General features: G+C 30.6%; 1 protein-coding gene across 1 annotated transcript; it reads right to left on the bottom strand.

Moving 5' to 3' along the window:
• Positions 1-2,817: 2,817 nt before the first annotated feature.
• Positions 2,818-6,922, bottom strand: LOC110601752 (ATP sulfurylase 1, chloroplastic). The gene is made up of 5 exons (XM_021739030.2): positions 6,246-6,922; positions 4,067-4,472; positions 3,588-3,848; positions 3,399-3,485; positions 2,818-3,228 (listed from the first exon to the last, which is right to left on the bottom strand). The coding sequence occupies exons 1-5, from the start codon at positions 6,743-6,745 to the stop codon at positions 3,091-3,093; spliced, it is 1,392 nt and encodes a 463-aa protein (XP_021594722.1). The 5' UTR covers positions 6,746-6,922; the 3' UTR covers positions 2,818-3,090.
• Between the last annotated feature and the right edge of the window lie 5,314 nt (positions 6,923-12,236).

Genomic DNA, 12,236 nt, shown 5'->3' with positions numbered 1-12,236 from the left:
TGTTATTAGACCGTATATTGTATTATATATATATATATATATATATATATATATATATATATATATATATATATATATATATATATTTTATTGAATTCAATACTTGAGAAGAGAAGTGTGTCCAAGGAAATACACAACAGAAATTTTGTTATCGGGGATCAATGGGATGACCATATTCCTGCCACTGCTAAAGTTTGTGAAGTTGTCAAATACGGAGGTTGAATTGGGGTAGCTAATCCCACCAAAAAAAAAATCCACATATAAAATTTTTTTTCTATAATTAATCATTTTTAACAGATTTAATTGACTTTTTATTTGAAAAAAAAAATCTACAATGAAAAAGATGATTCAAAATTAAATTTACAAGATATACAATTTAGATAAATGTATTGTCAAAGAGTCATGAGACACCATTTACATACTTTAGTTCTCAAAACAAGAATATATATATACACGCATCATTATAGTCAATATCCTCAACTTATTATCTTTGACTAAAAAAATTCCGAATTAGTTTTTACACAATTAGATTAAATTTATTCTTTAATTCTTCATTTGTCATAAATGATTTTATAAGAAAAAAATTCAAATTAATTCTTGTAAAATTATTCATAATTTTATTTTTATATATAATAAAAATATTTGAAATAAAAAATTCAAATTAATTTTTATAAAATTATTCATAATTTTATTTTTATATATAATAAAAATATTTCAAATTAAAAAAATTTGAATTTTTTCATTCCAAACAGGAGAGATCTTAGAATAAATTAGATTCTTTTAATTATAAAATTCTAGAATTTAATTAAGTTTTAATTTTTTAACTATTATATTATGATTTATTTATTTCATCAATAAATTATAAATTTTACTTATGATTGTACGGAATGAAATATATTAAAAAATAAATTAAACTTATTTATTTGTAAAAAATAACATTTATGTAAAAATATTTATATTAAAAAAAATTAAAACTCCATTTTTTTGTGAATATTTGAAAAATATTTTCTTACAGGAAGAGAAAAATAAGAAAAATACTTTTTATGAATAATATTTTTTAATAAAATAATTTATTTTTTATTTAAAATATAAAATATTTTAATAAATTTATATATAAAAAAATTAATAAGATTCTCAAACGATAAAAAGTGATTTTTTTTTGTATTTTAAAAAGATAAAATTATTTTATGATTTAATTTTTTTCATTAAAAATATTTTTTTAATATTTTAAGTATCAAGAAAACTACTTAAAAAATATCAGAACCTAAATCATAAGAGCAAGTTGGAGGACTTTGCGGCTTGTCGATTTTTTTTCTTGGTGAGTACGGTATGGCCAAGGGATTTGAGAGGATGTTATTAAGAAGGTTCGGAGAGAAGAAAAGAGAAAAAAGAAGTGTGAGAGCAGAAGAAGGGGAATCAGCATTGGTAATATTTGAAAAGACAGATTTTTTCTGTTAGTATTTTTCGCTTTCTCTTGTTGATTTCCGTTTAAGTTTGTGTTTCGAATCTTTCTCTGCTTTTTTGGACAGAGGAATGTTCTTTTGGTTTCGTAGCCATAGTTCCAGCGCTGCGTTCTTCCTTATCTTTCTTTGTTTTTTTGGACAGAGGAATGTTTTTTTAATTTTGTAGCCATAGTTCCAGTGCTGCGTTCCTCCTTATCGCTGGTCTAGTCTTTACTTTTTTTTGTTTATTTTTTTCTCTGCCCTCTTTTTAATCGTTGATCTTAAATGGGGAGGGGTTGTTTTCTGACGATTGGATGATGGGCTTGTATGTTGTCTTTGGTTTGCTTGATTCAAGTTGGTCGGACTAGGTGTGGACCGGTAATAATCGTCGTCGGAGTTTTATGTTTGCCTCTTTAAAATGGCTCCCTGACTATATGAGACTGAAAATGTCAGGAGCTGGTCTGTTGGTAGAAAATCCTGATCGGCGAGACATACATTGATTCTGAGAAGTCCAGTTTCTTCTTGTATAACGATTTCCGGTGGTTTCTCTTCTCTGATTTCAGTTGGATTATTATTTTTGATTTTTGATTTTTGATTTTTGTTTGATTTGTGCTTTCTCTGTAAATTCTCCATCGAGTGGTAGTGGGTGGTGGTGTTTGTTTCGTCGTGAAGGGGAGTGTTTGACGAACCAATGTGAGAAATGACGCCCTTCGTTGATCCTTGCGGGATGTGGCGTGATTGGTTGCCGTCGAAGATGATTGTGGTCAATGGGTGACTATTTCTAGAGGTTACTCTTTCTGGGCTATCTTGGTTGGGTTGATTTTTGACTTTTTAGATAAATTTATATCTCTGATAATTGGGAACATGTCTGGATCTTGCAAAAATACCATGCATCCTGCATTTTGGTTAAAAAAAAATAGAAAAACTACCGCAATTTCGTGGACTGGTAAACGCGAAACATGTTTAATAACTTCTTTTCTTTTTTTCTAATTCTTGAAACTTGATAGCTATCGCTGAATCTGATGAACTTTTTTTTTATCACTCTGAAGCTTTTCATTTTCGTCTTCTTAAAATGTACGAGAAAAGGGCAAACTACAGCCGACTTGAAATTTCCAAAAAAATCAGCAAGAGCAAGAGGACACATGGACAATATCCAGTGCTCATTAGAGGATGTTCATGTGCCTGTCACTCAAAAGACTAGAGACAACCCCAAGCTCATGATATAAAATACCTTCCTCGAGTACATGCGTCCTTTTATCTTTTTGAATATATGGGCAATGAAAAGTCCAATGCCTTTCGCCCATTAAAATGACCTTACTCTTTCAAGTGTATGTCCACTCTATGGATGGTTTCGAAAATTTTGATTTACTAAACATAGGAAAACACCCAACAATCCAATTTCTTCAAATAAGTGCAGCACAACACAGTATGATACAAGGCCCCCACACTCTAGAGCGCCCAATGGGCAAACCTAATTGCAGATCGAGGCAACTCTTCTGCTCCCATACCAGTGCCTCGTGTTTTTTTTTTATTTTTTTATTTTGAGAGCTGATACATAATATTTACAACTTCACCAATCACTGGAGATAAATAAGTTTTTAATGTCTCTCCCAATCACATGGCATTGCTTATTACACAGCAACTCCATCTAAGCTGGAACAGGTTCTGGGACTTTTCCATTGTCTGCTGGAGCCAAACTGTCGTAGTATTCAACCAACACTTTCCAGCCACCAGGGCACATAAATCCATCAGGAGGGTTCTCTTTGTTCTTTGCAAGTGTTCTCATCTGTAAAATGCAAGCAAGCCTTACTTGTATGCAATAATCATGAATATAAATGAAACAATTAAATTATTATGTCTGTCCTGCTCTTATCAATCTCTGGACTCTGTAGTTTCTTTTTAGAATTTTCCCCCCTAATTTTGGACTATCACATATCAATTTTAGTTAGTGCATACCTTGGTACCCGATATGAATAGGAAGTCATGAGGTCTTGTGGGATCAAAGAATGCCATTTTACCCTGAGTCTTGTCATATGCAGCGACCTGCAATTAAATCCAGTTCAGTAATAACCTTGATTTTCACTGTTCTATTAAGAAAACGACTGCAACATTGTAAAGTTCTTACTTATGGCATTCAAAAAGTACCTTGAAAGGAAGGATGTTTAGCCGCTCCAATCCAGGAGCCATACTCAACACTTTTTTCCCATGGTCAGCATCATATAAATCTCTTTTCTCAACAGGATGGCTCATTCCAGCTGGATCTCTACCCACAATGTAAAAGTTAGCTCCTGCATTAATCCGAGCTTTTGCATGCCACTGCACCTCAGTTGGACCAGCATAGTGCATGGGAGATGGAAAGATAGAAACCACTGTAGTCTCTGGATCAAGAACTCCATCTTCAAGCACCTGGAAATGTATTATCATAACAAAATCAGTAATAGCCCAAAACATTTCTCCACATTGCTTCTTGGAAAACACAGATTTCTAGGGAAAATTTGATATCACAAAGGTGAAAGAAACAAATATAAATCATATGACAAGATGTCCTGGCATGGTTTTTACAAGCCAACAGCAAACAGGTCTTAAAGAGTCATAGTAAAAAAATGAAGGTTGAAGTCACCAACCTTCTCATGTTGCCTCATTCGCCAACTGAGTGGAACATCATCTACCTTTGTGTAGCCTCCCAATGGATGAAGCAAGAGAACAGGGTTCTTATAACCCATCTCAAGAAGCCGCCTCCGAGTATCTGTCATCAGTAAAGCATGGCCATTGTGCACAGGATTTCTAAGCTGAAAAGCAAAGACAGCATCTGCATTGCGCTTAGTGAATTCCTCACGGAGTTCTGCAGGTGACAATCGAAATCTATCCAGACCATCGTGGTACTTAATCGGTTCTATAACTTCCAAGTCCCCTCCAATCAGCCAATTGCCCGAATTGGCTATAGCTTGTTCAACATAAGGTAGACCAGGGGCAGTAGTTCCCCATGTTCTGGCAATCCGTTCTTCTTTGGGATGCTTGTAGATCTCGATACTGAGAACATTATAATTTGAACTCACTGATTAGTGCAAATGACTTCACATAACTATGAACTATTTTATTGGCAGATGAGAAATGGAACTATAAAATCACATGATAATATTGGCTACATGTCAAAATGTCAAATGTTGCTACTCTAAAAGAGTTGCTCAACATGTTGGGCTTTTGGACCAGGTATTAACATGGGAACTACAGCATTAGAACAAATACCACAATAAATGTCTACAATAGAACAGCATGTATAAATGCTGTTATCAACAAATTGGACGTTGGCAGGACTAGAGTTCATTCATTCACCGATTCTTCAAATCCATTAAGTAACAAGATTTGGATCTCTTCCAAAGGGAGGATGCTGGTACATTGTCAAAAAACTCCCAACATGAAACAACAAGAACAAGAATGGTGACATTGGCAACACTCAAGCAGCAAAACTTAAGCATAAGGATCATCAAATAAGAGACGAACAAAACTACAGCACCACTATACCAGCAAAAGAAATTGCAGTGAACTCCAAGTTGAAAAAAGAAAATGGATGGAAAATTTTAAATAGATGGCTACTACCATATCACAATTCTTTTAACTACTAAACCTTCTAGTTTCTAGAACTCCAGCTTTAAATTTTTATTGTGAGGCCAAAAGCTCCACAAAAATTTTACTGCTCTCTTACCACAAGTCTATGCATAATGAAGTCTGAAATGAGTTTCTTTTTGTGAAAGACAATTGAAAAAACAAAAATGAAAATGGAAATGACAATGCACAAAAACACAGACACCTTACTAAGCTAAATAAACAAGCACTTATAGGCTTAGCCAGGTGTAAGCCTAGTGGCAAGTGCAATGGAATAATTGGAGCAAACTTGGGTGGCCTCATGTTAAACTCCCCCATCCCCAATCCCCTTCTAACTTTGGCCAAGAACAGGGACAAATAGACAAGCCTCAAGTTTGATTGTCATGTCAAGGAGGGGGGTTAATGAGATTATGTTTAACTTTAACAGAAGGGTGTTTGAAATTGGCACGCACAGAATCGTAACTTATGATATGTTAGTATATATGTTGTAAGATTTCTTGCTTAAAATGTTAATATATCATACAAACAGGCGAGAAATAAGAAATGTTAAAAAGATCATACTCTATTGCAAAATACTAAAAGGGTCAGACCGTCAAGTTATACCATGAGTCAACAGAAGAATGAAACAAATCACATGACTATGAATCAATTATACTAATAACAACAGTCAATAAACAATTGCAAAAAGAAAAGGAGAAAAAAAAAATAAAGAGAACACCAAATTTCCAGGATAAGGGTGAAATTAGTTGCTCGACTGCATGCAGCACAGAACAACCCAAAACTCTTTTTGTTTCACATACTCTATATCATCATCATAACACTTGAACTCTATGGTCTTTAGCGTAAAACCCAATCATAACTTAGATCTCACTGGACAAAGAAAAGATCAAATTCCTTCTAAAAATGAACATTTTCAACGATCCCGTCTTCACCTAGGCGTAAAACTCATATTATTCAACTGAAAACGACCGAAGACTAATTTTTACAGGAATATATGCATTAATAAATAGAATGGAAGACGTAACATAAAAACATCAATACCCATCATCACAGCCACCATAAAAATCTAAAATTTTTATCACCAACTTTATACTTTGCATATATTTCTATCAGCAAAGCTCCAACATGCAAATTAAACAAAATTTTACAGAAACCTTATACTACGGAAAAAAAGGGACAGGACTAATGGTGTTAACTTACTCGCTCAAAATTGCAACGGTATTATCATCGGAGTCGACAAGGGCCACCCTATTGGACTCCCCGATCCGCTGCTTCTGCAAATCGTCGATGGCGAGCACAATCGGCACCGACATATTAACAACTGACCCGTCTTCCAGACGGAGAGAGTTGAAATGAAGAGTTTGGAGGAACTCGGATTGCTTCATGAATCCGTGAAGTGGGCTGGCCCACCCTTCGCTCAATACATGAACCCATTGTAAATCAATCTTCGTCAACTTAATCCTAGGCAATGAAATTGCCTCCCTTCTCTTAACATCCTTCTGGGACTTGTCAACGAATAGCTCAACCAGTTTGCCACCATCCGGTTCGATCAAACCGGCTCGAATTCGGGCCACCCTTTTCGGTTGAAGTTTGGGAGTGAAGGAGAGTCTGAGAGGAAGGACGAAATGGGTATTGGAGGATTTGGAGAGGGAGGCAGGAGTGAAAGGGGCTTTGGTAACGAGGTTGCTCATGGAAGCCATTGATGGAATATTGGAGAGAACCAGAGGGGGGCTCTCCAGTTGTTGGCTTTGACGCGGTCGTTTGGCTGGGAGGAGAATAGGCGTTTAATAATGGAAAACAGAAGGGTATTTTGGGGATATTAATGACAGTAAGGTTTATCAAACGAAACAGCGAGAAACTGATCTGCTGGCTGCGAGTGGGAGTTGAAGACGGTGACAGAAATAATAAACTGGAATTTATATAGAGGAATAAATCAGTAATTTGGGAGGATGAACCTGGACACCTCTTTGCTCCTTTTGTTTTTTTATTAAATTTTAAATTGCGACGCCTTTTCTTTTTCTTTTTCTTTTTTTAATTTATAGTCTAAACATGAAATTATGTTTTTTTTTTAAAGCAAAACATGAAATTATGTTAAATCTACAATTTAATTTTATTTTTTAATGATAAATAATTTTATTTTTTAAATTTTATTTGATTAATAGAATAATAATTTCATGAAATTTAACATCAATCAACTTAGTAAATTGTTGTAAATATTAAAATTATAAAACTAAATTATTATAATTTATTAAAATTAAAAGAACTATTATAAAAAAATAAATTTAAAAGATTAAATTATTATAATTTAACTTGTAAAATTTAATAAAATAATTATTTTATTAATAAAATGAAATTATTATTTTCATTAAAATGATTAAAGATTAAATTATAAATTTAATTAAATCTATAATATTTTTTTATAAAAAAATTGTTGTCATTTTGTTTTGTATTAAGTCCGTATGGCCTGCAAATAGGATAAATTATCTGATGGAATAGAGATTCCATACAAGCATCACGGATATAATAAATAAATAATATTTTTTTTTTTTAATATTTTGTTAAGTAATTAATTTTAAATATCATGAAATTAACTTTTTATTTGTGTAATTTAATAATTTAAATTTTATTAATAAATAAACATTATTTTTGTATTAATGTTTAAAATTTAAATTATTTTATATTAATAAATATTTTTTAATAAAAAAATACATACTTTAAAATTCTTTTTTAATCTTAAAAATAATATATAAAGAAATTCCGTCAAAATAAATGCAATATCACTAAAAATAAATAAACTACATAATAGAATGAATATAATATATAATTATTTTAAATAATTTATAAATAATTATTTTAAATAGTTTATAAATAATTATATTAATTTATTATTGAATTTAAAATAATATTTAATATATTTTAAAATAATTATTTCATATAATTGTTTAAATAAAATGTTAAAAAGAATAAATAATAACAAGTTTTTAATTTTTATAATAAATTTTCATCCTAAATAGAAAACCAAAACTGCCCTTTTACACGAATTTACGAAGTGGCCCTCCACCTTATTATTATTATTATTATTATTATTATTATTATTTCCGGAAGGCCCACGTTTTTTTAGTTTTTAATTGAAAAAAGCCGGTCTTGTGCCGGACGAAGCTTTCTTTTTCGATAAATGCATATTAAATTACATTTTAAGAGGCTTTGAGCTAGATATAAGAGTGAAGAACACAATTATTTTTTAATAAATTTTATTTTTTAAAATAAAATAATAAATTATTTTATTAAAAAATATTTTTTTTTAAAATGTTTTTTAAATATAAAATATTTTTCACAAAATAAACAGAAGATTAGAAAATTTTATTTCAAATTTCCATTTGTGATGCTTAAAATTTTGAAATATTTCTAATAAAAAGAATATATATAATGCCGAATAGGGTAATATTGAGCGAAGTGTAAGGTTGATTTTGTATTAAAAGGTCTACTTTTTAAGAGACTGTCATTAAAGTTCCTTTCCATAAAATAATTATTTTATTAATTAAATTGATTTATTTTTTTATATAAATTAAACGGGATATAATTTGAAGTTAAAAAATAAATTACATGTTAAAGTAATTTTTTTTAAAAAGTAATATTATTTTGTGAAACCGAGAGAGTGATAAAATATTGAGTTTGTGGATTTTGGCCCTGAAAGGATGAGGATGGTCGCACTGACCTGACCCTGACTCAGGCGTTCCAGGAATCTTCGTTATTGGAATTCAAAGATACTGGTAAGCCAGTTACTATTTTAAATGGAAAAAAAAAAAGGCCATAAAAATTGACGTTTTTATTTAAAAAAAGTCCAGCTCTCCACTTTGCAACTGAATCTGACCCATTTTTCCGTCTCGATTCAATTCAAAGTGGTCGTTTGAGACGTACTCAAAGCAAAATGTTATTCCTACTATGTTTTTCCAAGGAACAGCAGTTGTCGTTTAGAGAAATTTTAACTTCAAAACGATATTAATGTCTCATTCCTTTTAAACAGTTTGATTAAATTGGAATAATTAATTTATGTTTAATGCTAATCTGACATGGGCATTTACGCAAGTCACATCCCTTTTCAATTAATTTATGCTAATGGGAACAATAATAGTGTATTAAATTTTATAACTATAAATAATTACTTTATTTTAATGGGATTCATAATAGTTTTTTTTTTTTTCCTTTTCACAATCTATATAAAAGTAAACATTTGCAAATTCCCAATTGGTTTCGATTTTTTTTTATCCCTTGATTACAACAATGATTCGGATGACAAATGAAATGGAATAGATTCTTGTGATTTTTGTCGTTAAGGTTACTAATGTTTATTTAAATTATTTATACTTTTAAATTTTAATATACTGTAAATATTGTTATTTTAGTTAAACAACAAAATTTTTTAATTATATTCATTTTAGGTTTATTTTTTAAAAAATAATTTATATTTAAAAATTATTATCTGAAAATATATATTTTACGAAAAATATTTTTAAATAAAATAATTTATTTTTCTTATTTATATTTTAATTGTAATATAAAAAATAAAGTAACAATATTTTGAAAAAAAAATAAAAATTTATAATAATAAGTATGAAAAATACTCTTTATTAAATTGAAAAATAGTTAATGTCTCCGCCCACCACGACATCTTTTAGATATTTCATCAAACAAGAGATTTACATTACACTTACACAACAAAATGTAAATATAATCAAAGGAGATGGAGATCTGCGTACAACTTTTCAAAAAGCAAGTCCCACTATTTTCAGCAAATTGAAGAATAAAATTTGTTCCAAAAAGTGAAAATAATGTTAGCCAATAACATTTTTTCTAATTCAAGCAACAAGTTTCCCTCTGGCAATGGCTCACTATACTTTCTTAGAAAATTATGCAACCAACAGCAGAAGAGACCTCCAAATTGTTTATATGTCTCCGCAGCCTCTTGTGCACCCAAATTCATTTCTACCATTATTATAACAGGGGAGACTAGTTTATTTTTATTATTCTAATCAATTGTATCATATTTTTTAATAAACTATTGGATTAAACTTTTAATAGTTTACTGGATCAAATGTGGAAATTTCAATTCCACGCATTTCGAACTTCAATATGCCTAATACTCGAAAAACTAAATCCCAAGAGACTTTCAAATTTCTAAATTCAAACAACAGAAATCCTCTCTGGAAATCTTATTAAAATAATTTATTCCAAATCTTGGTCTAGCCAGTACTGGATATGTTAGAATTTCCAAAATGACCGTTAAATGCCTTTGAGCTTGAATTGAACAAAGAAATAGCTCAGTCCACCTTCAACCTTATCTTATATACTAATGTCTAAGTACCGTTTTTTTTTTATTATTACATTCATCTTTCCTCTAAAAATATAAATCTAAAAATTATTTACTCTCACGTAATTTTTATTGGGAGATGAAGCCAAAAGCTGTGATATTTCAAAATCGATAATGAATATTTAGGGTTCTTTTTATAGATTTAGGTTTATAAAAATATTTATATGTAAAATTAGGATTGGGAGAAAGAAAATTAGATGTTTGGAGTTGGAATGCTAGGTGGTCGTTCGAAAGGCTGTCTAGCGCCTCTTTAACAAGTAGCAGAAAAAAGCACCACGCTTAGCTATTTAAGTCCTGGGCAGTCCCTCCTACCCTCTTTCTTTTCATCTAATACTCTTCTCCCATTTCCTTAAAAAATTTACTCAAATTATTTTGCACATATTTACATTATTCCAAAAGTTTTACAAGATAAATGAGCTAAAGATAGAGCGAAGAAAATGTGGGAAGAAATTTATAAATTAAAAATGGATTGTCGGAGCAATTTATTCCAACACGTTGTATGGCTCAACTATTGTTTGCAATAAATAATTTGTTATGGTTATAACATGCAGGACATAAAAATTGTTAATATTTTAATTGAAACGGTTTCATTGTGTTATTTTAAAATTTTAGGTACTATTTGAACAAAATCCAAAGTAGAAAATTATTCTAATTTAATAAATTTTTATTTTCGTATTCATGAAAAATTAAATCATACACCTTGGATGCACTTGCAAAATAGTCTTTCCATTTCACACAAAAAATACTATAAGAGAGAAATAGAAAATTAAGAGTTACATATACAGTTTAATTTCATATTGAATTATTTATTATATAATTTTAAGAGTATACTGACTGACATGTTGGTATTAGGAGGAGACGAACGTACAAATTATGAGTGAATATGTATGATTATTTGAAACAAAAAAGGAGAAAAATATTTAAATTCGCTAAACGATCTAGTGAAGGGCGCATATTTGGGAGATGTAAAAAAAAAATAGTTAATTTATAATTTATGTAATTAGTTGTTAATATTTTGAATCGAGACACCGACGGATTGTTGGCAGTAATCCTCTGACCCAATCTTTATATTTTCATTCACAGTACATTGATCCAACCTTTATATTTTCATTCACAATATATGAGATGGTACAGAAGGATTGCAAGTCGGTGGGTGTCTCAAAAGGCATCAATTAGCGCTGTGATAACATTGTATTTCTTTATTAATTACAAAAATAATTACAATACTTAACTTTTAGAATTTATATATTAATAAATACATTTTACAGGAGAATGGTCTTGAGAACTGCCGCTTATGAGTGAGTGAAGTTCATCATCCGACAATGGATAAAATTGAAAATGCAGTTAATTTGATGTTTCATGCATTGATCGCATTCCCCAAATAACACCTCCATAGCTATCCCCACCTTCTCAACCACTTCTAGATGGTACATGAAGTGCCCTCCTCCTTGAGAAATCCTCTACGACATCGTCGTCAAACTACCAGGCCATTAAGGGAGACGAAAATTCCACGACCTACGCCAGATCCTATTGTTATGTAGATACCATCACTTGTTGCATTCCATTCATACAGCTCATACACAGAATTGAGCCAATCTTTACACATGTCTCCTTATGGAGATGATTATCAAAGTCAGTATATAGGATGGGCACCAAGGCTTTCTTCTGTACCTTTTCAATCATTTATTCTAATTTCTTACAATTACGATCAGACTGGAGGGAAATGCATGGCTAGTACGTCATTCGACTTCTTTTTCCCTACGCAGATACATGCTTCATCATAGTCTGTTTTTTCTGTATTCCCCCGACAATCACTGGATGAT

This window comes from Manihot esculenta, chromosome 15, assembly GCF_001659605.2.
Source record: "Manihot esculenta cultivar AM560-2 chromosome 15, M.esculenta_v8, whole genome shotgun sequence".
In the NCBI taxonomy this organism is placed as follows: domain Eukaryota; kingdom Viridiplantae; phylum Streptophyta; class Magnoliopsida; order Malpighiales; family Euphorbiaceae; genus Manihot; species Manihot esculenta.
The sequence above is the reverse complement of the archived record's forward strand: the minus strand, read 5'-3'. Positions and strand labels throughout refer to the sequence as shown.

Bases quoted from the DNA above. Each gene is read 5' to 3' on its own strand.
- LOC110601752 (XM_021739030.2), bottom strand. From the start codon at position 6,745: ATGGCTTCCATGAGCAACCTCGTTACCAAAGCCCCTTTCACTCCTGCC. The intron at 4,473-6,245 runs GTAAGTTAACAC...TAATGTTCTCAG, and splicing joins ACCGTTGCAATTTTGAGCGA to TATCGAGATCTACAAGCATC. The intron at 3,849-4,066 runs GTTGGTGACTTC...ATACATTTCCAG, and splicing joins GAATGAGGCAACATGAGAAG to GTGCTTGAAGATGGAGTTCT.